Raw genomic sequence first — 25,608 nt, 5'->3', positions numbered from 1 at the left:
AAAATGATGTCAAGTTGACTTTCTGTTGTATACCCTCTATCACTGAAAATTTAAGCTGAGAATCGGTAAGAATATATTTTATTGCAATAAATGGCATAGACATTTGACATGACAGTACTATCACTAATTTGAGATTAAAAACAAATAACATTCAATACGATCAAGTGACGTGGAACTTTTATAAGTAAATATATTTAAGCAGTTCAACCTTTTAAAATCAACATTGTGGCTGATGTTTAAAAGGTTTATAATATAATGCTCTGTAACGACAGAAAGCTTTAACACTTCTAAAAATCTGTAATCTTTTTAAAAAAAAAATAATTTCTTCTTTCGGTGCAAAGTTATTTCTGACATAAAATATGATATCACTATAATAATGAATCTCGATAAAAATGTTTTCGTTAAATCGCCACAGAAAAATTCGACTCGGTTCGACCTCTTATCCACGTATACCACCAGTAAACGAAATTTCTCCTCTCGTCAGTCATACTTATTTTAAGAGTGCAATCGATGCAAGTGCTATGACAATTTAATTTGACATATCTGTTAAGACCTTTTTCCATGATTCTGTATTTCATTATTTCAACATAAGCACAACCTTCTCATTTGTCGACCAATTTTTTTTACAAATAGATTACAATCAAACCATCTTTAAAAACCAGACGCTTTTTATTGCTCTCGCCTCCTAGGATATTTTTATTTGAGATAGGTAACGCATATTAATTATCAGCCGATTAGATGAGTTCCGATAATTCAAGTATAATTATGATAAGTAATTAGTCTATTGGGAAAATGTGGGAGGATGTCGGTACATTTCATCTTCATCACAGGTCACCATGCGCTATGCCGTTCTTTTGATATTTCAAAGGAAATTACATTGGGCTTAGTGGGATATATTCTGAGTACTTTATCTATGACTTTTATATCTATAGGATAAGTTACTTTTTGATCAAATTTGAATAATATAGGGATTAAGATATTTTAACTCTTCTTTGTGTTGAACAAGAGTGAATTTTTTTATCATTTCATTAAGACTTAATTACACAAAAAACATCATTGGATATGATGATGTTTATTGGGTTGTCCCCAAAAAATATGATGATTTTTAGGGAAAGTATATTATATTTTGTTTGCATTATTTTCTCGTGTCCAACTTGCATATTTCTTTTATTCATTTAAAATAATACACAATAATCTTTTCCTTTCATTTTTGCAGTGCATTTTTGAAACAAAAGTGGCAATAAACACCGTTTTAGCACTCATCGGGTTTGAAAAAAAAAAATAACCTATATATAAACGACAATCACAATCTTTAATAATATTCAAATTTAGTTTTATCTGCATATTTTTTTTTTCTCTTTTATTTCTGAAAACTTTGCTGAATGATTAATTCTTAAATGTCGAGCTTCTGTACTTGAACGTTTTCTCTGTGACGCCATTTTAATTAAATGAAACAAAACTAAGATTTCGTAATTGTATGAGTTCAACATACGACGTAGTAGAGTTTAATCCGTCAGAAATGTCAATCCATCCGATTCGACTGATCTGTCCGATCAGTAAATGTCTGACGATTGATGACGTGAGTTTGATGCAAACTTATCGGTGACGGATCGATGACCGCTGATAATTCGCTAAAATAGTAATGCCTAAGGTAGCAAGTACTGTTACTGTTAATTATTACATTAAACATGCGTCAAAAACAATTCTCTTAAACATGTTATAAAATATTAGTTTGAAACAATTTTCATGATTTTTAGATAAAGTAAATAAAACATGTTAAACCGAGAGAAAGAATATATGGAAATTACATTTAAGCATACAATACTTATTGATTAAGCCATTATTTGTCAATTATGTAAGCAAGCAAAAACTAAAGATAATATCACATAAATGTTTTTTTCTAATATTCAAGAAAGATTTCCTTTTGATTATGTGGTATATCAAATACCTACATGATGGTTTATGCATATTGATATTCACATGCTTTCGTTGGCTGGATTGATTTTTTTTTATAAGTGAAGCTTCTGTGGAAATTTGTTTTATGAAGTCACATAAAAAAGAAAACGTTGTTTATTTTTAATGAATACGTATAAAGAAGGCGAAAAGTACACGTGCATGACTTTTAATGTAACGGTTATAGATCTGTTGAAATTTGTTGATCAGGTTGCTGGTTTTCTAATTTGAATGTTTTGATTTTTGGTCATGTCAGATTATTATAGTTTATTATTCGACATGGTTTTTGCTAATTTTAAGGCCATTCTGTGACCTTAATTTTCTTACTCTACTTCATTTTTCTTTATGGTGGATAGTTGCCTTATTGACAACCATATTACATCTTCTTATATTTATAACTTCTAGGTAAAGTGGACATTTATTCTTTATGACACTCTGTATAATTCGAAACATAAAAAAAAATGTGTAGCTGTACATTGCCGTAATTGGCAAAACTGCTGGGACGTTTCTGTTTTCAAAGCTATTCATCTTTGTATTTGACTTGACCTTTCAACTTTTTTTTTCAAGCGTTACAAGCTATGGTTTTTGATAGAAGTATTGTTGATCAGTTTTTACAACTTCTGAGTCGATTCTACTGGATATGAACGTTTTGTTACCAGGCAATTATCAGAAAAGGAGTCATGCAGCACTTATTGTTATTTATGTTTGTTTTTTTTTTTTTTTTTATTATTTTTTATACAATGTTGAATTATACGAAACAATATTGTTTTTCTATTTCCGACAGGATAACGTAATCAATATTGGACAAAACTTTTAGACACTTCTTGTTTTCACCTCTACTGAACTTCGCATTTGATTTGGCATTTGTATAGTTTTGATTCAAACGCCGCCAAATAATTCCATGAGGGCGTCTGTCGTACAAAATCATAGACTTGGTATATTTGGTTAGTTTCTACAACTGTGTCTATTGTGTTGGATGTTTTGTCCCTGGGGGTGTTACAAGCGCAGGATTCATCACTTTTGTTATAAATGGAAGATTATTGAAACGTTTAGTTTGTGTAAATAAACTTTTAAAAACTTTATAAAATGTGTATTACTCGAAACATTAAGTGTGTTCTACCCAATGCAAAGATAATTTGCCGTATTTGGCAAGCAATTTCTGGATTTTTTGCTTATATTGTTTTCAACTTCATATTTGATTTGGCCTAACAACAGTGTTGACGTTAGCGCCACAATAATTCTTATGAATCAAAACACGCGTCATGCGTTTACAATTACAAGTGTTTTTCATACTCAAATCATACATGATGTAATGTCTGGTACTTGACCAGACGATACCAAACTTTGTGTATGACACAGAGGTTGATCATCTTCAGTGAACAAAAAAAGAACGAAAATGACTTCAAGAATGTTCCATACATTTAATTGTTATTGAGAAATGAGAATATTTAATTTAATTTTACAGTTATCCATTTTGTAATGCCTTCATGGTATATCAGAAATATGATTTTTGTTTTTCATTCGTTGATGTGTTTGCGCTTTTGAGTTTGCCATTCGATAAAGGACTTTCCGGTTTGAATTTTTCTTGGAGTTCGGTATTTTTCCTATTTTTGTTTTTGTCATGATATGCTGAATGATTGTTAATTTTCAGATATGTCTTTTTTTTTTATTAAAGTTAGAGTCAGAGTTCCAACAATATCAATGAGACCAACACAATCGATATACTATGAGGGAGATTCGATTCGTCTTAACTGTTCAGGTTATGGTAGCCCACCACCTTACTTCTCATGGAGTAAAGACAATAGCAGCGTTGAAACCGTATTTGATACCGCAACATTTTTCATTAAAAAAGCAAACATCTCTGATAGCGGTTTCTATACGTGTAATACCAGTAATTCCATATATGGTACGATTTACTCAGAATCTGCATCAACATTCGTCAATATTGGTAAGATTAAAAGAAATAATTACCTTTACTTTGGGTGAACAAAGGAGATTAATTTGCCAAAACAAATGTATCAACTGAAAGAGTATGAAAATTATTGATGCGTCGGTGCCTTCAATTTATATTGTAAAGGAAGACAGGAATAGAGCAGTCAAAACCGTTATTCTAAAAAAAATGAGAACTCCGTTGACGATAAAGATTTAAGAATGAATAGATGAAAACTATTTCACAAAACACTACCTAAATACTTATGATTGCACAAAAGGAATGTATTTATATTGATTTATATTCAGTAAAATGTAGTTCAACAAGCGCAATAATTTTACTTATATAGGTTGATTTGTTGTACCTTGATTCTGGCTAACCTCAAGTAGTAAAAGCAGGTATTTTCTGGACTTTATGAATGTGAATATACCCTGCTTTACATTCAGAGTCGGATTATAACATGCAGCATCTACATAAACACTCAACATTCTCAAAATCTGATTAAAACAGTTGTTATTTAAGACCAATTTCTTCTTCTCACACCACTAACTTAGAAGTAATCGGAGCAAAAAAAAACGGTAACAATTGAATTGATTGCATTTCTAAAATAACATAACAGTTTAAGATATTTTTCGTGTGTGTTCTTCCAGTATATACATTTTGTAGCATTACATATGTCACAGAAATCATGAAAGGAACGAAAGCCCTGGAATATTGTATCAACTAGAAAATTATATATATATCTCTCATGAAGACTCTTCTTGAATGTTGCTACACAAAAATTAAAAGTTCACAGTAAAAAAATATTTCATCAACTTTGTTGTAAAGTTCATATGGAAGTCAAAATATGCGACAGAATTAATGGTATTTGTAAAAATATTCTTAAATACAAATTCATTAGCATATATGCAGTCAACATACTTTTGATTATTCAGCGAAAAGGTTTTATCGATATAGCTAGCTGTAGCTGAAAGTGCAGTTAATGGAAAACGCCAACTTCTGTTGGTTTTCCTAGAAAAACGCCTGTATGAAGACTGCTACATACTCGATTGAATAATCAAACTAATCAAAAAACAGAGGAGGCATAGATACTATAGAAAATAGAAATTGTGATGGTCTGTTGAAAAACATATCGTTTTAACGTACCAACTACTAAGTATATTGAACTAATTCTTGCAGTTTATAATCTGTAATTCAACGTATATGTCACAGATGACAATGGACATGTTCCGCCTGTCGAATTCACATTTTTAACACATGCACTGGTAAACGAATCAATCTTTTTTATCTTAAGAACATCTGAATATTCTGAACCTAAAAACGATAAATCTGATTAAATACCTGTTTTCCGTTTTTTGTTGCTGCAAATTCAATTCAGAATATTAAGTAGCAGTCAATCCAGTACTGTCTATTAGTTATTCTGACGATGCAGTGTGTTGATGTTTTGTACAGGTAATTCAATAACAATAACCGAACAGTCTAAACATAGACTAAACATATCTTAATTGACTGCAAGTGAATTGTCCGAACATTACTGACCCTTCCTCTACAGATAAGTCTGACAATATACAGAAAGACTGAAATTTATTCATAATATTTTGTTAATTCTTTTAAGATCTGTTCAGATCAAAATGACCGTTTCAGTTTAAAATGTGTTAACTAGTAATGATTTATGTAAAACGCTTTGGCACATTTACAACAGATGCATAAACAGCCCCTCTCACCGTTTCTAAGATTGTGGTAATTGTAATGCTAAAACAAGCCGGCACATCTAAACCAGCTACAGGATGACCACTGGCTTGAAAACAAACCAAATAACTATTATACATGTTTTTGAAAAGTATGTCAAATGTGCTCGGTACAATACATGTAGGTAGCTAGCAGTAATGATTAATATAGTATTTGCTTATATTTTGTGCATGTAATTGACAAATAGATGTAATTCATACCTTTTATGCTTTTTACTTTGACAAAGTTGCTGAATCAACCAGCCATTCCAATTCCAATAACTCTAAATTTGGGAGAAATCAAGGTATTTAGTTGGTTTTTTTTTTAGATAAAAACTTTAAAATAGTGTCTGTCTTCCTAAGAGCAAAATGAAGATTATTGTTGACTTGAAAAAATATCAATTTTTATTATTGGTCTTTCTCAAATACCATGTTTGTATTTCAGGTGTCATCCATGTTGGATTCTTAAATATCTCTTATCTTTCAAAATTCAGATTCACATTTGCTGTATATCAGTAATGTCTTAGCATGATAAAGAAGTTCTTAAAATCTTGATGAAAAACTATCGATAAAAGCTGAAGATCTAAAAACAAATTTTTAAAATTTTAATGTTTGCAAAATGTTTTTTTTTCAGTTTTTTTTTTAAAGATTGTTTTATTTTAGTCTCTTCTACTTCTTTTTCTTTCTAAAGATTTACAATATGGCTTGTTTGTACTTCCAGTTGTTGCCGTTGTTTTCACCATTAGTGGAGTTTTCCTGATCATTATAAGCTTCACTGTTTATTGGAAGAGAAAGTAAGAACGGTTTTAAATTATGAAAAATTCTATTATAATTAATAAATTCGACATGCATTCATATGATGTAATGTACATTAGTTGCATCCTGTACAGGTTGATATATATGTACTAGTTTGTGTGCAATTGCCATGTCAAAAAAAATAAAGGTAATAGTTGGATAAGTCATTAATTAATTGAATAATTTATTTTTTTATGTACCAGCATCGGCAACAGTGACGGACATTCAAACTGACTATATATGCGCGGTTTTAACATTTTTTTATCATATTACTTCGAGTAAAGATACAGAATTTGCTGGGTTCATTAACCTTAGAATTATCATTCCAAGATGGAAACAAAATCAGTTTACATTTCCATAAACTTTCCAAGAAATACAATATAAAATGGGTTTGTTTTCGAAAATAACGATATGATTTGTTGCAGATCTCAAATTATTCTGCTATATGTCTATATCGATACCAACTTAATTTTACAAGTCTTGCAATGTTTTAAAGCATATGCTATTTGTAACACATCGTATTTTTTCCGCGATCATTGATTAACCTTCTAAAATCCATTCATCTGCATTGCATCTACTTCTTTGTTGACATGAATTATCATTGATATGGTCATAATTATCAATTAATTGTTTACAAAACTGTGAAGTAGTAAAAAATATTTAGGATGTTCTATCCCAGGAATAAATAACCTTAACATTGTAGACGGAATGCGAGCATGGAGTACAAACAAAAATGTGCGGTGTAGAGATCTTTACAATTTTCCCATGCTTGAGGAGTATATTCTCATATATTTCGGATACGACAGCCCACCAGCACAAATACGCATTGCCATAATTAGTGCAACAATCTCACTATGAAATACACGAACAATACAACAATTGGCTATTCCCTTAAGGTCATGTAGATTCTCACGTATTCAAGTATATCATTATACATTTGCTTAATATTTTTGGTATTTTGGCGTTCCTTATAAAAGGTATGTACTGAAATGCTCTTCGGACTCATTTGAAATACTTCAAAACATAGCAACAACGATTAAACGTACCTAATTGACACAAAATCTTGCTTGATTGTGCAATGTATATAACTATGTAAAATAATCTGCTTGCATATCATTAGAAATTAAGAACACTAATACTTTGCCTACATTTTTCAAGTATGCAGAAACACAATCATGATGACATTACACTGGGCAAAGCTGAACGAAACTATAAGCCACCATTCATTTCTTTTCAAAGGGAACAAACATACATGAATTTGATTTCATGATAACATAAAAAAAAAAACTTGAAATAACCTCAATCAGAAAACACTTTTTTCCAGCGTGAATCTTGTACTTTTATGCCAATAATTCGCAAAGTTTTTTAAGGATTCAAAGGATAAACTGATTGTCATCAAAACATCAACGTTCAAAATTTCATAAATAAAATCTCGAACCAAATTATTTTGCAACTTCTGGCAACTGTATTGTAACCTTTCGTGTTAATGATTTTTATATTATTAATTGTTTTTGGCTTTTAACTAGCTTTCAGTAACTGCGAGTACTCTCAAATCGTACTTTCGTGTTATTTGACCTGTTGATACAATTTGTAATGTATTATTGTTATTTAATGTTTACTTATTTAGCGTTATATCTCGTCTCACTTCTTTTAATATTTACCACCTTTGATAAGTGTTAAGTATGACGATAAATTTTCATTTCTGTTCTCGTACTATGAACAACAAAATTATTTATTTTGTAAAAAATATTTCCGTACTCCATGTATACCTTACAAAAAAATCATTTTTATTTACCTGTGTACGCTATTTTATTTGGCGGCATTTTGTCCAAGGTTAATGTTGTCTTTCTTATATTGTTTTACATCTAACCCCCATGTTTTATTAATTTTGTATTTACATTGTGTCATAGATCAAATGTATTCGTTCAGTGCATGTTCACTTGTTTCTTTTAATATGTCTTTTGATTGAGTTAGGCCATTGCAATTGATACTTTATAGTGTGTCTTTCTATGTTGTGATATTACACTATTGTTTCAGGTTAGGGTGAAGGTTGGCGCCTATTAAAACGTTCAAACCCGATGCATTTGTTTGCAGGAACCTCATGTTCAGTGGTTGTCGTTTGTTAATGTGGTTCATAAGTGTTTCTCGTTTCTCGTTTTTTATATAGATTAGACCGTTGGTTTTCCTGTTTGAATGGTTTTGCACTAGTCATTTTTGGGGCCCTTTATAGCTTGCTGTTCGGTGTGAGCCAAGGTTCCGTGTTGAAGGCCGTACTTTGACCTATAATGGTTTACTTTTACAAATTGTGACTTGGATGGAGAGTTGTCTCATTGGCACTCATACCACATCTTCTTATATCTATCAGAGACTACATTCAATTAAAACACATCCCAGGCAGGGATTTAATGTTTTAACGCCATGAACAGTCAAAGAAGACATGGCTTGTGCAATGTTAAAATAAAAGTAACGACAGGCAGTAGGATAGATAGGATTTAACCTTATAATAAATATGTATGATGTTATGTATAGATAAAACAATTTCCAAATAGAAAATAAACGTGGATGTATATATATACATCCCAACAAAACCATTCGAAAAGAATACAAATTTAGTTATTTTTTAATTTGTTGATGACAAAATCGATGTTAGTGCCAATGAAAACAATTTGTCTATTTCAGCAAGTTTAGTGATTGTGTGAACAGTGAATAACTCAGCTCGTTTTGATACTCGGAATGTCTAAGGTTTTGATATTTAACTAAATGAAATAATTTCGGCGATTTTGTAAAATGTCTTGAAATTTTTCAAGCATTTTATAAAATGTCTTATCCAAAGTGTAAATTAATGACACGACTAAATTTACAGGCACTTTTGAATATGATAATTTTGTGTTTCATTCATTCTACAAAAACCTGACGTATATCTGTTACATATATATGAAGGTCGCCACCATAAAGAAACATAATTATTTAACTTGATTGAATTTCTATTGTTTAAGAACTGCATCAACTCATCTCGGAGCAACACTTGTAGAAAGCAATCTCAATACCAAAACAAATAATGAAGCTAATCACAACCAGGAAGATACGTATGCAGAAGCACAGGAAGGAATTTATGATAAATCCGGAGACAGTCGTCATAAAAAAGTCGAAAATTCTGAGCATTTTGATACAACAAAAAATCTGAAGTGAGTGATAACAGACACATACTTTAATTTTTCAGTTTTATCGTTTAATTCGTCAATATACAGTGACAACAAGTGTGTTTCAGCAGACGGTGTTTTTTTTTTTTCTAAAATCCAAAGTTATATTCATGCTGAGAGCATCAGGTTAATAGGAAGTATTTAAAGATGACTGGCGCCACCTAGTTTTTACATCCAAGATAATAGGTAGAGGTAAATTTATTTTGCTGACCTGTTAAATAGAAAACAAAATTGAAGTAGTGAGAAATGAGAGTTGGCTTTTGGTGTAGAAATAGCGAGAAATCTGGAGGAAACTCTCTATGACGAGAAACATTTTCTGTGCAAAATTCAGCAAGGGGTGTTCTTTTTTCAATTTTTTGGAAAATTTCGGAACCATATAGTACCCTTAAAAAATGCCATTTTTCTATCAAAAAAGCTGCAGCACCATATGTGTTTAGCAGTTTTATTCACACGCAAAGGGGTTGATAATCAGAATTTGATATTTTTATCAACGGATCTTTTATTGTAAAAACGTACGACCAAAAAAAGGCTTGTATTGTCGCCTATGTAAACAATTACTTCATTTTAACCTAATTTAAAAGGGAAATAACAATTTCTGGCGCATCACTGTATTTTTCAAGATATTTTAGAAATGGGATAGGTAAATTGATAAGTTACAGGGTAGTGATCAGCAACTATCTTGTGATACAGTTTACATGAACCTAAAGTCTATATACAATTTTTACTGTTTTTTATTCTTCTGTTTAAAGGGTAGGATTAATTTACCCACTGTAAGAACGAGAAATCCGTCAAGGACTCTGTCTTTAATCATTTCACCTCATCTTTGAAAACATTGCATGTATTTTTGCATATCTAAAATAGGGGGTCATATTTTTGCTGCCGTTTAGCGAAATTTTTGTATTTTTAATTGCTAAAATGTTGCCAAAATGCCCCTTAAATATTAAAATTAGGTGAAAAATCAAAGGCTATACATTTTTCTTCCAAGTACCGCCGAATTGAATATTCTGTACACGGTTCATATTAAACACATAACAGCAATGATAAAATCCTAATTTCATCATTTTTGTAGTCTATTTCATAATATTTTGTTTCGCTCATGCAACTGTTTTCATATATTCGTGACAAAACGTATAAATTAGACACAGTAATTCAATCATCAGCGCCGAGTCTTTGATATGTCTAAGTCGAACCTAAATAACCGAACACCTCGTTTTAAACACAGCCAAACAGTAAAAATTTGCTAGTCAATATCCCCAAGTCTTGAAAAAGTAACGTTTTCTGCAAATGGGGGTACCTGTAAAGAAAGTCATTTAAAATGGTAAACAATTATATCTTTAATCCCAAAATTTGAACGTAAGCAGTAGGGGTGTATAGTAATCGACTAATGTAAAGGTTGTCCGATTTTATTTCAGTCTATGTCAGTATAGGTTAAAAGAAAGTAATTAAAGATGACTGGCGCCACCTAGTTTTTGCATCCAAGATAATAGGTAGATTTTTTTTCCCTGCTGCCCTGTTAATTAGAAAACAAAATTGAAATAGAGAGAAATGAGTGTTGGCTTTTGGTGTAGAAATAGCGAGAGATTTGGAGGAAACTCTCTGTGAAGAGCAACATTTTCTGTGCAAAATTCAGCAAGGGGTGTTCTTCATTCATACTATTTCGAAAATTCTGGAACCATGGAATTTCTTTTAAAAAAAAATTATTTTTCTATCAAAAAAACTGCGTCACCATATGTGTTTAGCAGTTTCAAGGGATAAACTGATTGTCATCAAAACATCAACGTTCAAAATTTTATAAAGTAATTCTCGAGGCAAATCATTTTGCAACTTCCGGCAAAAGGTATTGTTTTTATCTTAATTTGTAATATTGCAGAATTCAACATTAACTTCCAATCTTTTTCACTGCTTCACACAAATATTCATGTTTAAGAAACTGAAATTCAGATTGTTTACATGTTCTCAATGGCATGTTTGTGTAAAAAACACAACAAGCAGGTAATACCTTGATTTAAGACGAAACTCATACAAGTAGCTTTTCAAAAAGGCATATTTTATTTTCAAAATGAAATGAAAAAAATGTAGTCTTATAAGGCCAGAATCTATTTTTATATTGTGTGATGATATTACAGATTTTTTGTTAAATAACTAGTTTATACATTATAAGTACAACGGGAGGTTGAGGCAAAAGTATTTATTATTATTCCTCCGAATTCGTTTTTCTCAATAATGAGGATTTCGTTAGTTATACATTTGTTATAGGTAGCAAATTATTATCTTTTTCAGCAAGTTTAGTGATTGTGTGAATGATGAACAACTCAGCTCATTTTGATACTCGGAATGTCTAAGCTTTTGATATTTAATTAAATGAAATAATTTCGGCGATTTTGTAAAATATCTTGAAATTTTTCAAGCATTTTATAAAATGTCTGATCCAAAGTGTAAATTAATGACATGACAAAATTGACAGGCACTTTTGAATATGATATTTTTTTTTTCATTCATTCTACAAAAACCTGACGTATATCTGTTACATATATATGAAGGTCGCCACCATAAAGAAACATAATTATTTAACTTGGTTGAATTTCTACTGTTTAAGAACTGCATCAACTCATCTCGGAGCAACACTTGGCGAAAGCAGTCACAATACCAAAACAAATAATGAAGCTAATCACAACCAGGAAGATACGTATGCAGAAGCACAGGAAGGAATTTATGATAAATCCGGAGACAGTCGTCATAAAAAAGTCGAAAATTCTGAGCATTTTGATACAACAAAAAATCTGAAGTGAGTGATAACAGATCAGACACATACTTTAATTTTTCAGTTTTATCGTTTAATTCGTCAATATACAGTGACAACAAGTGTGTTTCAGCAGACGGTGTTTTTTTTTTTTTAAATCCAAAATTCTATTCATGCTGAGAGCATCAGGTTAAAAAATGTATTTAAAGATGACTGGCGCCACCTAGATTTTACATCCAAGATAATAGGTAGAGGTAAATTTATTTTCCTGCCCTGTTAATTAGAAAAAAAAATTGAGGTAGTGAGAAATGAGAGTTGGCTTTTGATATAGAAATAGCGAGAAATCTGGAGGAAACTCTCTGTGACGAGAAACATTTTCTGTGCAAAACTCAGCAAAGGGTGTTCTTTATTCATACTTTTTGGAAAATTTCGGAACCATATACATTGTAGTACCCTTAACAAATGCCATTTTTCTATCAAAAAAGCTGCAGCACCATATGTGTTTAGCAGTTTTATTCACACCTTAAGGTGTTGATAATCAGAATTTGACATGTTTATCAACGGATCTTTTATAGTAAAAACGTACGACCAAAAAAAGGCTTTTATTGTCGCCTATGTAAACAATTACTTCATTTTAACCTAAAGGGAAATATCAATTTCTGGCGCATCACTGTATTTTTCAAGATATTTTAGAAATGGGATAGGTAAATTGATAAGTTACAGGGTAGTGATCAGCAACTATCTTCTGATACAGTTTACATGAACCTAAAGTCTATATAAAATTTTTACTGTTTTTTTATTCTTCTGTTTAAAGGGTAGGATTAATTTACCCACTGTAAGAACGAGAAATCCGTCAAGGACTCTGTCTTTAATCATTTCACCTCATCTTTGATAACATTGCATGTATTTTTTGCATATCTAAAATAGGGGGCCATATTTTTGCTGCCGTTTAGCGAAATTTTTGTATTTTTAATTGCTAAAATGTTGCCAAAATGCCCCTTAAATATTAAAATTAGGTGAAAAATCAAAGGCTATACATTTTTCTTCTAAGTACCGCCGAATTGAATATTCTGTACACGGTTCATATTAAACACATGACAGCAATGATAAAATCCTAATTTCATCATTTTTGTAGTCTATTTCATAATATTTTGTTTCGCTCATGCAACTGTTTTCATATATTCGTGACAAAACGTATAAATTAGACACAGTATATAAATCATCAGCTTCGAGTCTTTGATAGGTCTAAGTCGAACCTAAATAATCGAACACCTCGTTTTAAACACAGCCAAACAGTAAACATTTGCTAGTCAATGTCCCCAAATCTTGAAAAAGTAACATTTTCTGCAAATGGGGGTACCTGTAAAGAAAGTCATTTTAAATGGTAAACAATTATATCTTTAATCCCAAAATTTGAACGTAAGCAGTAGGGGTGTATAGTAATCGACTAATGTAAAGGTTGTCCGATTTTATTTCAGTCTATGTCAGTATAGGTTAAAAGAAAGTAATTAAAGATGACTGGCGCCACCTAGTTTTTGCATCCAAGATAATAGGTAGAATTTTTTTCCTGCTGCCCTGTTAATTAGAGAACAAAATTGAAATAGAGAGAAATGAGTGTTGGCTTTTGGTGTAGAAATAGCGAGAGATTTGGAGGAAACTCTCTGTGACGAGCAACATTTTCTGTGCAAAATTCAGCAAGGGGTGTTCTTCATTCATACTATTTCGAAAATTCCTGAATCATAGAGTACCCTTAAAAAATATCTTTTCTATCAAAAATGCATCGGCACCATATGTGTTTAGCAGTTTCAAAGGATAAACTGATTGTCATCAAAACATCAACGTTCAAAATTTTATAAATTAATTCTCAAAGCAAATTATTTTGCAACTTCCAGCACCTGTATTGTTTTTAATCTTAATCTATAACATTGCAGAATTCTGCATTAACTTCCAATCATTTTCACTGCTTCGCACAAATATTCATGTTTAAGAAACTGAAATTCAAATTGTTTACATGTTCTCAATGTCATGTTTGTGTAAAAAACACAACAAGCAGGTAATACCTGTGATTTAAGACGAAACTCATACAAGTAGCTTTTCAAAAAGGCATTTTTTTTTTTAAATGAAATGAAAAAATGTAATCTTATCAGGCCAGAATCTATTTTTATATTGTGTGATGATATTACAGATTTCTTTAAATAACTAGTTTTATAAGTACAAATGGAGTCTAAGGCAAAGGTATATATAAATATTCCTCCGATTTCATTTTTCTCAATAATGAGGATTTCGTTAATTATACATGTGTAATAGGTAGCAAACTCTTGTCTATTTCAGCAAGTTAAGAGATTGTGTAAATGATGAATAACTCAGCTCATTTTGATACACGGAATGTCTAAGGTTTTGATATTTAACTAAGTGAAATAATTTCGTCGATTTTGTAAAATATCTTGCAATTTTTCAAGCATTATATAAAATGTTTGAATCAAAGTGTAAATTAAAGACATGACTAAATTGACAGGCACTTTTGAATATGACGAATTTTTCGTTCATTTTACAAAAACCAGACTTATATCTGTTACATATATATGAAGGTCACCACAATAAAGAAGCATAATTACAATCCACCTTGAGTTACAAAATGTACTGATTTAAGATACCTGCATATACGTGTCATTATAAAGTACAAATTTCACTAGTTCTGATTGCTGCGGTGGACTTTTTTTTATTGTAAAAGCAATCCTGAGATATCAAAACTTCTGAATTTTGGTGATGGTTCAGTATTTTGAATAAAAAGAGGAAATGTCGGCATTTTAGATTAAAACAGACACAATCATGTTTATTCGTGCTATTCATGTTATTGTAGCATAAATTCCATTTTAGTGATAACAAATTACCAGAGGACCATCGAATTCGTTTTTGCGGTACGAATCCTTCAAAAACGGAATAATTTCCAATCTATAATCAACAGACGAATTTAATGACTCCCTATATATTTTATATCAATAACAGGTTAACTTCAAAAGCAAGAACACATAATTATTCATTTACCAAGGTAACAGGTGCTCACGCTTGCCAAAAGCGAACGTTAAAAATATTACAGAATAGGTATTTTGTTTCTTTTCCTTTTTCGTTAGAATAACTTTTTGAATACATATAAAGTAGTTTATTTGACGATGAACATAAATAATATTAGACAAATGTTGACCCCGGCCATCTTCAAAATCACGCAAAGTGGCAATATGACGTAGTGTTAAAATTCTGATGGTTTGTGTGCCTCACCCATAGCATTCAATGGTAGGCCGTATGGCAGAGAAAAAGGTAAATCTATTTTCGAGATAAGAATATTTGTACAATCGTTCGCCTTAGTTCAGTATAGAAAACAAACGTTTAAGATAAATATTTGTGAGAACAAAAACTGAAATGCATCTAGAAATCGACGAGTAATTTTAGTTTTGTAAGATCAAATTCCAAATGTTTTATTACTGAAGGAAGAAAGCTACGATTTCAAAGGGATTTTTTTTTTCAAACAGCAAAGAAAATAGCAATGCAGAAAACAAATCATCAGATAAAGGTCATCATATTGTATGCAACATCAACCCAACGTTTGAAAGTGATAGTATATCGAGTGGAGAAGAACAAAATAAAGTAGCAATGGTTTCCTCAACCAGTCGATCGTTTGATTCTACTGAAGAACACAAACAAAAAGAAACTACAAAAGCGGAAACAAAAGACTGGATTAACTTAAGTCATAAAGAAGATGATTATGAGTATTCTAATACATCCAGAAGTCTCAAGTAAGTATTTGCTATTAGTCCTGGAAATATCAGAAAAACCCTGCACAATGTGGTAAAAGCATGAAACTTGGTGTATAAGCTCCTAATACCATTCTAAGCAAAATAAGATATGGAGCCAACCTAAAAAAAATCAACTTCCGGTTTTTCCAAGATGGCGGACAAAATTACAAAAATTCTAATCTAAATATTAAAGAAACCGTACACATGGTGGTAAAACAATGAAACTTTATATAATTATATTATCTTTTTAGACCCTTTTTAACAAATAAAGATATGAAACCAATATGAAAAACTATCAACTTCCGGTTTTTTCCAAGATGGCGGCCGAAATAACAAAAAAATTAAAACAAGTCAATAGGACGTTGCACTATTTACAAAACAAATATATCAGATGAGTACAATTGAAAGTAATATATATACAGTAGCTGGTATATGCAATAACACGTTCATTCATCTTGTTTGTGTCGGTGAACCCTATACTCTGTAGTCCATCAGGCACAATCTCCAACACACTTGCCTAAAGCTGTATTCGGAAGGGCGGATTTGAAACCCTTGCATTGTCCTCGACAACCTTTCTTGCATCCACAGTGAACAAGTACCTGTAGTGAAGAGGTTGCCTCTGTCAATATTGTCCAGAACGGGTTCTTACATGCAGTTGTCTTGCTTCTTCCAACCATACAAGTCTGGTGATGGATGAACAGGCTGTAAAAGCAAACACTGTATCTAAATCAATCCAGCTTGGTACACAGAACGTTCGGCATGTTGGTAAAGTGCCTCCCGTGTTGGTGGTACAGACTCGATTGATCTACCTTTATGTGCAAATAGTACTAGTACTTTTCTAGCTTCATTTACACTATTGGATTCACTTGTCCGATGGTACAAAAGAACAACATATCGCTCCAGCAATGGTAGAATTCAATCACGGCATATTGTACTTGGTTAGTCTGTCATCTGTCTAAAAGCAGCTGATACCTCGGGGAAAGTATTCCATGTATCCCATGCTGTTTTCTTTCCTCGTCCTGCAAATGAAGATACAGTGTCACAACCTGTAAAGGCGTGGAATATTGGTAAAAGCATGGATTCAAGAGGACCAAAAGATTGTGCAATATCATGAATAGGAATGTAACGGAAATGTTTCCCGGTTCCAAATGCTATCCATATCTCATCAGCTTCTGTGTCCTTAAATACAGATATAGCGATCACAATTACGTCTGTATCCACAGTTTTAATGCTGATCTTTTTAAAACCATCCCTGACTGCATCTGCAACGTGAATCATAACTATCGTATCTGCTTCTTCGTGTTTGCACGGTTGCAGTTTTGACTTGTCTATGTGTGCCTGATTTGAAATCTCATCAACCCGTAGAAAGCCATGCCAGTTCTTAGGGATATTTGTTTGAGCTTTAACTTGCCTTCGAATTCCCTTCCCTCTAATTTCTCTGGTTGCACTTTTGAGGCTGTTTTCTACATATGTGTCCCATACTACATCAACGCGTCCAACATCGCTATTTCGGTTATTATGTAGGGAACAAACACTTTTACCGCATAAAAGAAATAGCATTGGTCCAACCTGACGCTTCCAGCCTATCGCCAATAGTTTTTTAAAATGGCCATCTCCATATGAAGACCTCCAAACAACATGAAGAGTTTATCTTCGCCGTAACCAGAAGAATCCGCCAGCATGAGTCAAAATGGGACCATACGTCAGTGTGATAAGTCAGATCTATCAAGAAAATGTCTCGAGCCGTTAATATCTAAAACAATAGTTAACCCTCAAGTGAATGCAACAATAATTGACGGTGCAGCAGTAGTCAATATGCTCAAGCCTGGTGCAGCATATCATTTCATAATTATGCGGTAAAAGTGTTCTTCGCTACATAGTAAACCGAAATAGCGATGTTGGACGCGTTGATGTAGTATGGGACACATATGTAGAACACAGCCTCAAAAGTGCAACCAGAGAAAAAAGAGGGAAGGGAATTTGAAGGCGAGTTCAAGCTCAAACAAATATCCCTAAGAACTGGCATGGCTTTCTATGGGTTGATGAGAATAAAAGGGAGCTGTTTCAGTTTCTATCGAAAAAGGTTGGCAGAAGCAGCAAATACTGAAAAGAAAGTTATCTGTACAGTTAGAGAGAATGTGATTTCAAACCAGGCACACATAGAGAAGTCAAAAATAAAACCGTGCAAACACGAAGAAACTGTTACGAAAGTTATGCTTCACGTTGCAGATGCATTTAGGGATGGTTTTAAAAAGATCAGCATTAAAACTGTGGATACAGACGTAACTGTGATCGCTATATCTGTATTTATGGACACAGAAGCTGATGAGATATGGATAACAGTTGCAACCGGGAAACATTTCCGTTACATTCCTATTCATGATATTGCACAATCTTTGGGTTTCCTCAAATATAGGCTTTTACCAATATTCCACGCCTTTACAGGTTACGACATTGTATCTTCATTTGCAGGACGAGGAAAGAAACAGCATGGGATACATGAAATACTTTCCCCGATATATCAGCTGCTTTTAGACAGATGGCAGAACAACCAAGGACAATATGCCGTGATTCAATTCTACCATTGCTGGAGCGATATGTTGTTCTTTTGTACCATCGGATAAGTGAATCAAACAGTGTAAATGAAGCTAGAAAAGTGCTCTTTGTACATAAAGGTAGATCAATCGAGTCTGTTCCACCAAAACGAGAGGCACTTTTCCAACATGCCAAACGGTCTGTGTACCAAGCTGGATTGATTTGGATACAGTGTTTGCTTTTACAGCCTGTTCTTCCATCCCCAGACTTGTATGATTGGAAAAAGCAAGACAACGGCATGTAAGAAGAACCCGTTCTGAACAATATTGGCAGATGCAACCCCTTCACTACAGGAGCTTGTTCGCTGTGGATGCAAGAAAGGTTGTCGAGGACAATGCAAGGGTTTCAAATCCGCCCTTCCGAATACACCTTTAGGAAAGTGTGGTGGAGATTGTGCCTGATGGACTGCAGCGAGTATAGGGTTTACCGACACAAACAAGATGAATGAACGTATTATTGCATATAACAGCTACTGTATATATATTACTTTCAATTGTACTTATCTGATATAATTTTTTGGTATATATTGCAACTTCCTTTTGACTTGTTTTAACTTTTTTGTTATTTCGGCCGCCATCTTGGAAAAAAACGGAAGTTGATAGTTTTTCATATTGGTTTCATATCTCTATTTGTTAAGAAGGGTCTAAAGAGATAATATACAAAGTTTCATTGTTTTACCACCTTGTGTACGGTTTCTTTGATATTTAGTTTAGAATTTTTGCAATTTTGTCCGCCATCTTGGAAAAAACCGGAAGTTGATTTTTTTCAAGTTGGCTCCATATCTTATTTTGCTTAGAATGGTGCTAGGAGCTTATATACCAAGTTTGATGCTTTTACCACATTTTGCAGAATTCTGATGAAAAATTGGACTTAGCTGCTTGACTATATCCACATTTTTACTCTTTAAACTAAATCCTGTACTTAGAAACTAAGTCATAATATATATACTCACATGAACCAGACTTTAAACAGAAGCTTCTTAAGAAGAATGAAAAGAAGGTAGCATCATCCTTTAACTTCACTTTCCGCTATATAGATGATATCCTCTTACTAAATAATTCAAAGTTTGGTTACTACGTTGAACGCATTTATTCCATCAAACTTGAAATACAGCATACAACAGATACAGTTAAGTCTATCGCATATCTTACCTCTTATCTTTAAACTACTATACTAGAAATTGACAATGAGGGTCGGATGAGGACAAAACTTTACGACAAAAAAGAAGATTTAAGCTTTTCCATTGTGAAATTTCCATTTCTATGAAGCAACATTCCAGAAGCGCCAGCATACAGAGTGTATATCTCTCATTTGATACGATAATCCAATCATAATTTCCTTGATAGAGGCACTAGTAACTCCAATTGATATTGATCGGCCAAATAGGTATTAACCCTATTTAGAAAAAAAAACGATTACTGAATATTAGATAAAATTGACAAAACTGTAAAACTTTTTTAATGTTATTCAAACCATTTTAAATAATTCGAATACTATTCAAAAAGATGCCCTTGCGGTCATTTAAGTCAATTTAAGATATGGTAAAGCTTCGTCAAACAAGTTAGCCACGCTCCAATTGAACAAAATCAAACTGGTATCAATGCCTTTTAAATTTTAAAGTATACCCGCCTCTTTGTGAGATAAATCACTGAAGTAGAAAACCAAACCCGATATATCTATCGTTCGTTCCGTACTTTGTCGATTTTAATTAATTTTCTTTCAAATCCCTGAGAAAGTTGTAATAAATGTCACTGGTGCAAAAAGTGCATTTACAGCGGGAAAAGGTGGAACCTATAAAGAGATGAAGCGTGGTAATACGATTATGTTTGGGGAATATCGTGTAAGTAAGTCCTCATTAAATCCTCACAAAAGGTATATCGCTGAATTCAGAAAAAAACTTCATTCCCCGTGACCTGATATAACCGTATATCTGGGACTAATTCATTTTAGCCTCAACAATAGAAAATGTGCCAAGCTCTATAGTGCCCACCTCTAGCGTCTAGACAAGTTGTGAATGCATTAAACATGGGGCAACAATTGCCCTCCTATTAACATGATTAATAACGCACGAGTTTCCTGATTAGGAACAGGGACGTATAAATGATTATATTTGTTAAGGGGGGGGGGGGGGGGGGGGGGTGAAGGGGGGTGAATATCTACACCCTGTTTTAAGTATGAGTAACAACATAATTAAAAGTGCGTAATAGAATGAGCAATAACAATAAGTAAAACTATAGCATAGAGTTATTTCAAAAATATTACACAGTCTATAAGAGAAAGTTTTAGTAAGTCTAAAAATAGCTCAGGACTTGAAAATGACCTACGGACATGTAAAGTGCCACTTATTTGTTGTAGAGATATGTGTACTCATTCTTGACTCAAAATAATGCATGGAGCGTATTATACCTTCACATACTTTGTAAATTCATTCTTTCCCTTTTCTGCAAAATAAGTGTATCACATATCCGAATAAATGATTCAATATCTCTTAGAACTCACCTATTCAGTTCACCTATCAGTTTCGTAGAGGAAATATTTACAAAGTAAATATTTTATGAATTAATGACTGTTATCTGATACTTCGAACAATTTAGACAACACCAAAATAAGGAGATGTGGTAGGATTGCCAATGATACAGCTATCCATCAACGACTATACGACAAGAATGGAAACAGCTGCATGTCACCGGTACATTACATATTCATGATATTTGCATTTGTTTAAATCTTAGTATATTTGTGTGATAAAATCTACTTAAATTTGTGAAAAATTAAATGGTTTTGTCGTTTATATTTTCTGCGGATAGTAATCAGATAATCATTTTTTTTTAACTTATAATATAAATTTATTTAATCAATATTTTGAACTGAAAATGAAGTATTTTTTTTCAACCTACATGTACAGCTTATATTGGTGATTTCGGATCTGTTCAAAGTTTTGATTTTTCTACCCTATATACCACGTTGCCTCATAATCTTATTAAGAAAAAATTCACACACCTGATTAATTATATAAATGGGCATTTAAAAAGTCGAATGCGAATATATATGTTCAAACTCTTTTAGGTCATTTTTCAATAACAACAAACAAAAGAACTATGTGAATTGGACATGCGATGATACTATAACTGCCCTTGAATTTTTACTAGATAACATTTTTGTTCGCTATGGAGATTCCGTATTTCGTCAGATTATCGGAATTCCCATGGGGACTAACTGTGCACCACTTATTGCGGACCTGTTTCTGTATTGTTATGAGTTACAATTTATGACTAAAATCAGCGAAACAACATCTGATTCAAAAATTTAATAACACTTTTAGATATTTAGATGATATATTGAATTGGCTCTCAATAATGATGATTTCAGTATGTACACTAAAGAGGTTTATCCTGCCGAACTGACTTTAAATAAAGCTAATACTAACAATGAACGCTGCCCTTTCCTGGATCTTGATATCTTTATCTTTAACGGGAAGCTTAATACCAAAATTCATGATAAAAGAGATGATTTTTTATTTCCTATTGTTAATTATCCATTTTTTAATGGTGACGTTCCCTTGTCGTCATCTTATGTTGTTTATATATCTCAACTTGTTCGATTCGCTCTTGTATGTAACAACGTATTTGATTTCAACGAAAAAAATATCTGTATTACTGAAAAATTATTACACCAGGGTTTTCGATATCACAAACTAGTCAAAACATTTACCAAATTTTATCATCGGTACAAGGACATCAATCGTAAATATAAATCAACATGCAGACATCTTATACGTTCAGGTATTTCACATCCAATATTTTATGGTGATACTCTTTACAAAGCACAAAAATGTCGGCATTCACCTCAAAAGCTAACCAAACCTTTAAACAGACTTATATGGAAAGGATATAGTTACGATACTGTTATCAAGTCATTAAGGATTGCATATTTTGGTATAAATATTGATTCATTCATAGGGTCTTTGCATCGGAAATAAACACATTTATTCTGAAACCAGTTGTTGGCATGATACGGGTTATGTTCTTCTCATATATTTTATGATGGTATGATACTAAACCCCTAACGGGAGGGATTGTACTTGATTTTCATATAATGAAGACATAATCTTTCAATCAGTTTAATTCAGGTCTGGAGCTGGCATGTCAGTAACTGCTAGTAGTCCTTTGTTCATTTATGTATCATTGTCATTTTGCTTAGTTTCTTTTGTTACCTATTCTGACATCGGACTCGGAATTCTTTTAAACTGAGTTTTACTGTGCGTATTGCTATGTGTTTCTTTATACTACATTGGCTGGAGGTATAGGGGGAGGGTTGAGATCGCACAAAACATGTTTAACCCCGCCACATTTTTGCGCCTGTCCCAAGTCAGGAGCCTCTGGCCTTTGTTAGTCTTGTATGCTTTTTAAATTTTAATTCATTTATATGTTTTGGAGTTTAGTGTGACGTCCATTTTCACTGAACTAGTACACAATTTTAGTTGTTGGTCGAATTCTAGTCATATTATTAGAAAATGAATTTCATTCAATTGATATTACAAATAAACAAATTCTTTCATATTTGTCCATCTTTTTCTAACAACCCTGCTCAATAGATAATTTATGAGCCCTTATAATCAATTGTGTAAGGTGTCCGCTAGTATCAAAATTCATCGCGACATTTAGATAAATCTCCCTTTCGAAAATATCTTAAAGTTAGAAATTAGTTTGTAATTTACCATTTACACTGTGACATTGCTCTTTATGTGCGAATTGACAGTTGTTGTCCATTCGTTTGATGTGTTTTGTCATTTGAATTTGCCATGTGATTAGGGACTTTCCGATTGAATTTTCCTCGGAGTTCAGTATTTTTGTGATTTTACTTTTTATTGATAACAAACCTTAAACATATTGTAAAATCATTTCATGATTTTTTCCTGTCGTTGGCTTGCTGTCGTATACCCTGATGGGAATCTTGCAATGTACATGTATATCCCACATCTCCTTTCACATAATTATTCAAATAGATATTGCTAGTAATTCATAAATCATGTAAATGAATATATATAGGGAATATGTTATGATACGATCCCAACAAATTATAAACTCAGACTTTAGTTTCAATGAATTGAAAATAAATTAAAAAAAAATAGTAAATAAAAGATAAAATGGGAATACACCGATATACATTTCCGTTTCTGTTATTGCCATTGGGACTCTCGTGAAAAAAATTAGCAATTTTTTCTCAATTATTTTATGATCTCGAAACAACTCCAACTTTACAATACATTTTCTAATGGGTGTCGCCAACAGGTAAATACCAAGCTATTGTTTAATTCGTGTCTGGAATTCGTGTTCTAGTAAAATTTACAAGATACGGGGATGACACGTCTTTGGATTGGAGATAAGAAGTTGAATTTGGAATGATATTTGTCTTAGATGACGTCTAGTACACGTGCATTTGTGTTACCGTTATTTATTTCTAAAACTGTCGCGTGAGTTAATCATCAGTATGAATTTTTCGTTGTTCTTTGTTTGTATTTATATATAATTTGGCTCGAGAACACAGTTATGTCATAGTGCATATATTTTAAACAATAAATACAAATCAAGAAACTCGCACCAGTGCTTTCTCTATAATATTTTTACAGTGCTCTACTCTTGGGACAAATTATATGAATTTAACAAATTTGTGGGAAAACACTTTCTGGTATTTGCTATAAGTATTAAAATATTTAGAACCATGTTGCTGCGCTTGGATAGCAATAATAATTGTTATATAGGTTTATAGCAAAATTCTTAGAACTTGAAAGGACAAAAACAGATTGATAGGTACGCGCCAATATTGTCAGCAAGTCTTTCATCTGTGTGTGTGTGTAATTTTCCCAACCAAGCGTGATGTATTTTTTACAGTTGTTACGGCGTTCCGAATCTGAGAAATAAGTTAAAACGCAATATCAACGAAAGTCATAAAATTAAAATACAGACAAAAAATGTACTCAAATAACACATAGTAATTATAGGCTAATGAATACCTTTCACGTCTGTATCTAAATCGTTTGTACTTCAATAGTTCATTAACTTTGAAAAACGTTTTTATTAAGAATACTGCGAAACCGCAACATTTTTGGATATATATATATTTTGTTAGGAGGCGGTGTTTACAAAAAGCATTTTAGAATGACGCAAAAAATATCTCAAATCACCCTATGAATAAAAATGCTATGTATCTTGTCCAACAAAGAATTCTTTAAGTTTAATAAATGAAGAACGTTGTTGATAATTTGTTCTTTAACATAAACGTTATTATGATATTTTGAGCCATTCTTCACTGATTTTTTGTTGTTAAATCTGTGTACCGATAACGATACAGGCATAATAATAACTGTTTTTAATAGGATTATTTTTTTTTTGACGCATATCATCTTGATCATTTTCTGACAGTAAAGAGATTAAATTGCGATCCAATCAAGAAAATGTCGACTTTAAAGTGTCTTCACGATCAGAATTATGAATGAATAGCATAAATATGGCTATACAGTTTTAATATTCCGTTGTAATTTTAAATACATATTGACAATTGTCGGTTTGATAATTGATACGTTTTAATCATTACAGTAGCGCGTTGACATTGATGTAGTGCTGTTCTCATGATCCGCTTCGTGAATAAATTTAAACTATATATTTTAAATATTCGTGTGATATTATCAGTTTATATATTTAGTAAGAGGAATACTTGTATTTATGCTCTACGGAATTTTAATTTCCCGGGTAAATCAAACAAAACATAAAACGCATGTTTCAATACAATTTGTTTTAGAGTTCGGGATAAAATATTTTTTTAATTGTTTTATAACAATTACATGGTTGATCCGGTCTGTTGGTAAGGCACTACCTTT

General features: G+C 32.2%; 1 protein-coding gene across 1 annotated transcript in view; it reads left to right on the top strand.

Moving 5' to 3' along the window:
- Positions 1-792: 792 nt before the first annotated feature.
- Positions 793-25,608, top strand: part of LOC127708335 (GATA zinc finger domain-containing protein 14-like) — a 37,184-nt gene continuing 12,368 nt past the window's right edge. The window contains exons 1-6 of the mRNA XM_052213187.1: positions 793-808; positions 5,820-5,915; positions 6,332-6,404; positions 9,402-9,590; positions 12,202-12,390; positions 15,873-16,136. Of these exons, the coding sequence (XP_052069147.1) occupies positions 793-808; positions 5,820-5,915; positions 6,332-6,404; positions 9,402-9,590; positions 12,202-12,390; positions 15,873-16,136 (827 nt within the window). The remainder of the gene's footprint in view (positions 809-5,819; positions 5,916-6,331; positions 6,405-9,401; positions 9,591-12,201; positions 12,391-15,872; positions 16,137-25,608) is intronic.

This window comes from Mytilus californianus, unplaced genomic scaffold (assembly GCF_021869535.1).
Source record: "Mytilus californianus isolate M0D057914Y unplaced genomic scaffold, xbMytCali1.0.p SCAF_7, whole genome shotgun sequence".
Lineage (NCBI taxonomy): Eukaryota > Metazoa > Mollusca > Bivalvia > Mytilida > Mytilidae > Mytilus > Mytilus californianus.
Note: the sequence above shows the minus strand (reverse complement) of the source record. Positions and strands in the feature narration are given on the sequence as shown.